This window comes from Brachypodium distachyon, chromosome 5 (assembly GCF_000005505.3).
Source record: "Brachypodium distachyon strain Bd21 chromosome 5, Brachypodium_distachyon_v3.0, whole genome shotgun sequence".
Classification (NCBI taxonomy): domain Eukaryota; kingdom Viridiplantae; phylum Streptophyta; class Magnoliopsida; order Poales; family Poaceae; genus Brachypodium; species Brachypodium distachyon.
Genome location: NC_016135.3, coordinates 9,034,474 through 9,039,598, shown reverse-complemented (window position 1 = coordinate 9,039,598; position 5,125 = coordinate 9,034,474). Strand labels below are relative to the sequence as shown.

Genomic DNA, 5,125 nt, shown 5'->3' with positions numbered 1-5,125 from the left:
TAGTGGGGTTCAGGCTTTATGGCGTGGTAACAAAACATAATTTATCCTACTACAATTGACTGTTACATTATTGTTAACTAATGGACACCGGGTAGAAACACTGATGCTCCTATTAAACTAAGGACATTGAGTAGAAACATCAATGCTCCTAAACCCAAGTTCAAACCATTTATTTTTTTTAAGAAGTTGGACTGAGTGAGACCTTCCTTACAGCCCCAATATCAAGTTGCTCATAATTGTCCGTAACCGGGGACACGGCTAAGTACTTAGTTTGACACTCTCGAAAGGTTGTACACATTCCCCACAAGAATTCGACATGTTAATCCCTTGCTGTCCTCCGGGTGGAGTAGCAACGGCATCGACTTCAAGAATTTTCCGAACATGTTCACCCATACCGCCTGAGGGACCCGCGCTCCCACCTACACAACTACCTCAGTACAATCCCTCGGATCTGGGTAAACATTTCTTACTCCATCCAGGCAGAGCCCATATTGCCATGTGGTTGTACTGGAAGCTACTAAACAGGAAACTAGTCCAGTCTTTGATACCCCAAGTGGCATTCCACATTTGCGACGCAAGCGCTCCCCGAATCCACAGAAGAGACGTCCATGGACGATCCATCTCCGAATCCACGGAGACTCGACTCAGAGGGACCCATAGAAATGGACCTGACGTCGCATAACATCTCAAAATCTCAAAGCAGTCCACCCAGGATGGTTCATTAGGGTTGTTTTGCCAAGTTTCCAAAATCACTCCACGTCATCATTTCACAGTGATTGAGATTCCCTCCCACGTTTACTAACATAGCATGGCTAAGCAATACTAATCACGATGGCTATTGGTGGAGGATTCATGGCAAAGGTAACCCTATAGCTTGTAGGTCAATCATAGCTAGCATAAGTACGAGTAATAGTTCTATCAATGCATTTCTACAAACAACTCTAATGCATAAGTATTTTAAAAACAAACAGTAACAGGACATGATCAAAGTGAACTTGCCTTGGTAGCGGTTGGAGTTCAAACACTCGTCACAATCACAAGGTTCGCTCTCTGAGAAAACTATACAAACAAACAAACATACACATACATAAACACACCATTCACATCATGACAAAAAATGTATGCTATGATGCGATGCAAGCATGTGACATGATTGGGTTTATTTTATTTGGGTGATCAACTGATCCTAAGCATTAGCAATTAAAAAATAATGCATTACGGTTTTAAACAAAAGGCAAAAACAATTGATTAAAACCCTAAATTATAGATTTATTGGCATCAGCCATATAATTTAATTCAAAAAGTTTATTTCTCTGTCCCGATGGACAGAGGATAATAAAACAAATTTTTGGGCACTGGTTTCAATTAAAAAGAATTTCTAAATATATAGTTATGCATTAAATGGCATTAAAAGCCTTTCTGTAATTTGACTGTGGTTCAAAAGTTCTAATTTTAAATTGAACAGTGCCAAAAGATTCTACAGGTTGAGAGCTTTCCAAAAAGGACAAGTTTGCCAAATTTGGCCAAAGGGTTTAAAAGTTATAAGCTTTTGAAGTTACAGGGGCTTTTCTCCAAAAGTGCCATTTCTTCTAAACTGGGGGATTAAAATTACATTTTTATTTTCAATTAAAGTGCCATGTGTCAGCTCCCTATTGGTCGGTACCGGTTCGTTTAAAAGAATTAATCCGATCTAATCTGAGCCGTTGATAAAGATCGAACGGCCAGGGGCTCTCAGGCTCACCTTCGGTCCGGCTAGGTTTCCGGCGAGCGGCGGAGACGGCCCGGGGCGGCGGCATGGGGCGATTCCGGCGACGGCCGGGCTCGGGGAAGGGCAGAGACGAGGCGGCGCGGCACGGCGAAGACGAGGACAGGGTCGGCGCTCCTCGGGGTCGACGACGCGCTTGCCTAGGACGACGCGGAGACGGCGGGCGGCGGCGGATCTCCGGGTGGTGGTCGTCGGCGAGCTGCGATGCACAAAAAGGAAAGCGGACCGCGTCACGACGTGCACAAGAGAGAGGCGAACAAGAGAGGGCAAGCGGCTTCGAGAATAGCTCACCGAGCTCCTCGGCGGTGACCCAAAAACGCGGCGGCGTCCGTGCGATGCGGCGAGGAATTGGGCGGCATGGGCGTGAGGATTCGGGAGAGCAAGAGAGGGAAAAGGATGCGAGGCGCGCTGACTTTATAGGGACGCGGGCAGCTTGCTTCGGGAAGGCCGGGATCAGTGGGGCGGGCGTCACGGCGACGGCGCGGCGTGGGTTGGCGGCGGAGATCACGGGAGCTTTCCCCGTGAGGACGAAGACCCTGACAGGTGGGCCCCACCTTTCAGCGGCTCAGCGCGCGCGCGAGTGGCTGGGCTGGCTCGGTCGGTTCAAGCGCGGTCGGATCTGGGTGGGTTCGGCCCGGGCAGTCAGACCGGTCCGGTTTTCTCTTTTTTTTTCTTTTCTTTTTTCCCTTTTTCTCATTTCTTTGATAACATTTGATTTTGAACTCCAAATTTGCCCAAATAAATTCCAGAAAATTTGTAAAATCATGTTTTATCATGATTCAACTTTTGGGAGTAATTTTCCTTCAAAATAAAATATATAAAAATACATTTGCCCTATAAATGCCTTTAGGGCTAACTAACTATTTAAATAAAATAGTTTTTCAACTCCAAAAATTATCCAAAAATTATGGGATAGCTCATTTATGCAATAAACCCCTTTTATAAATAAACCTTATTGGTTTGAAGATCCAAAGCTCAAATGGGTGAAAACCCTAGGGTTTACTTTGAAATAAAATCTTTTTAAAAGCCTTTTGAGATTCAAATCTGAATTCAAATATGCAATTGTGGCATGATGCTCATGGATGCAATGCATATGAAAGGTTTGAAATTTTGGGATGTTACAAGGCTAAGAAGATCATCATCTGGCAGGATGCAAGAGGGTTGTAGCTTGAAGCCTTCTGCAGAGTAGATCGGGTTCGCGACCAGCGGTCCCGATGGGAGTAGCCCCCGAGTCCGGTTGCGACTGTAAGGAGTCGTGACTGGACTCAAATTGTAATTGCGGAGGCTTGCGCTTTTGTAATGAAATTCCTTGTTTTCTTGCGATTGAGTCCAGCTTTGATGGATCTTGAACTGCGAGTCTTGAATGTAGCTTGATGACCGAGGGCTCCCGATGGGAGTAAGTCGGTTGCGCGACCAGCGCTCCCGATGGGAGTAGCCCCCGGGTCTGTGCGTAACTGCTTGCAGTTGGGGAGAGACCCAAATTCTTCGGTGTTAGGACCTACTTGATGAGTCGATTGGGCGCAGCCCCCGTGTGAAGGGTGCGGCCAAGACTGTTGTACGAGTCGATTGGACGCTGCCAAGACTGTTAGATGAACCGATTGGGCACAACCCCCGAGTGAGGGGTGCAGCCAAGACTGTCGGACGAGTCGATTGGGCACAGCCCCCGAGTGAGGGGTGCGGCCAAGACCGTTGTAGTATCGACGGGACGCAGCCTCCGAGGGTTGGGTGCGTCAAGGTCCGTTAGATGAGTCGATTGAACAAGGCACCGACGGATCGGCTGCGTCCAAGACTGTTTAGGGGTCGACGGGACGCATCCCCCGAGTGTTGGGTGCGTCCGAGTCTTAGCTGAGTCGATTGAACAGAGCACCAACGGATCGGGTGCGTTCAAGAGTGTTTAGGGGTGGAGGGGACGCAGCCCCCGAGTGTCGGGTGCGTCCGAGTCTTAGCTGAGTCGACTGAACAGAGCACCGACCGATCGGGTGCGTTCAAGACTGTTTAGGGGTCAACGGGACGCAGCCCCCGAGTGTCGGGTGCGTCCGAGTCTACGAACCTATCTCTGAGTAAAGAGAAAAGATCATTACTTTATTGAGTACCGGAGTACAGATATAAAGGAAAAAGTATTAAAGCTGAAACTAGCCTTTATGGAAAAAGGATAAAAGTTGACATGAAACTGTAGAGCTCTTAGGCGTAGAAACGCCGTAGTTGCGCAACGTTCCAAGGCCTGTTGTAGGTTACGTCGGTCTTCATGTATTTGAGGTAGTATGCGCCACCAGGCACCACTTTTGTGATCACGTAGGGTCCCTCCCAAGGGGACTCAAGTTTATGATGCCCTTTCAGCCTGAGCCGAATGACTAGGTCGCCCTCAACGAAAGATCGGGGGGGTAGTCGGTGATTGTGGTAATTGCGCAGACTCTGCTGATAGGCAGCTACTCGAGCTAGGGCAATATCGCGAGCCTCATCGACCGCATCGAGGGCGTCCTGCATTGGCATGTCGACGTCAGGTCCGGAGTAAGCCGTGACTCGAGGTGCATTGAACCTGACGTCGGAGGGGAGGACGGCCTTAGCACCATACACCATGAAGAACGGTGTAAATTTTGTGCAGCCGTTTGGAGTTGTCCGCAAGCTCCACAGGACAGAGGGTAGCTCCTCAACCCAGGCTCCAGCTGCTCGGTGCAGGGGAGTCATGAGCCGTTGGCCTTTTCGACTTGACCGTTGGTTTTGGGGTGCGCCACGGAGGCGTAGTTGAGGTGTATCCCCATCTTCTCACAGAAGTCTTGAAACTCATTGGAGATGAACCTGGAGCCGTTGTCTGTGATGATGCTGTGCGGAACTCCGAAGCGGAAGACGATCGAGCGGAAGAAAGTAAAGGCAATCCTGCCCGCCTGGTTGGTAACCGGCATAGCCTCAATCCATTTGGAGAATTTGTCGATGGCGACCAGGAGTAGGGTGTGACCACCCTCCTTGGATTTACGTAGTGGACCCACCATGTCGAGTCCCCATTGGGTGAAAGGCCAGGCCAGGGGGATTGTCTTCAGTTCCGAGGCGGGTGCGTGCGGTTTGCAGGTGAACATCTGACATGCCTCGCAATTAGTCATGATGTTGGCGGCGTCGCGCAGCGCTGTTGGCCAGTAGAACCGGCTCGAAATGCCTTTGCCGCGATTGTGCGGCTGCTGGCATGATGTCCACAGGTGCCTTGGTGGATGTCAAGTAATAGCTCACGTCCTTCTTCGGGTACGATGCAGCGCTGCAATACACCGGTGACGCTTCGCTTGTAGAGTTCTCCCTCAATGACGGTAAAGACCTTTGAGCGTCGTACAATGTGACGAGCCTCGGCCACATCATCGGGAAGTTCCTGTCATG

At 49.4% G+C, this 5,125-nt stretch overlaps 1 protein-coding gene across 1 annotated transcript; it reads right to left on the bottom strand.

The window, feature by feature from the left end:
• Positions 1-4,446: 4,446 nt before the first annotated feature.
• On the bottom strand, positions 4,447-4,752 carry LOC104585546 (uncharacterized protein K02A2.6-like). The gene has a single exon (XM_010242467.1). It carries the CDS (start codon positions 4,750-4,752, stop codon positions 4,447-4,449), a length of 306 nt encoding a protein of 101 aa, XP_010240769.1.
• Positions 4,753-5,125: the final 373 nt, after the last annotated feature.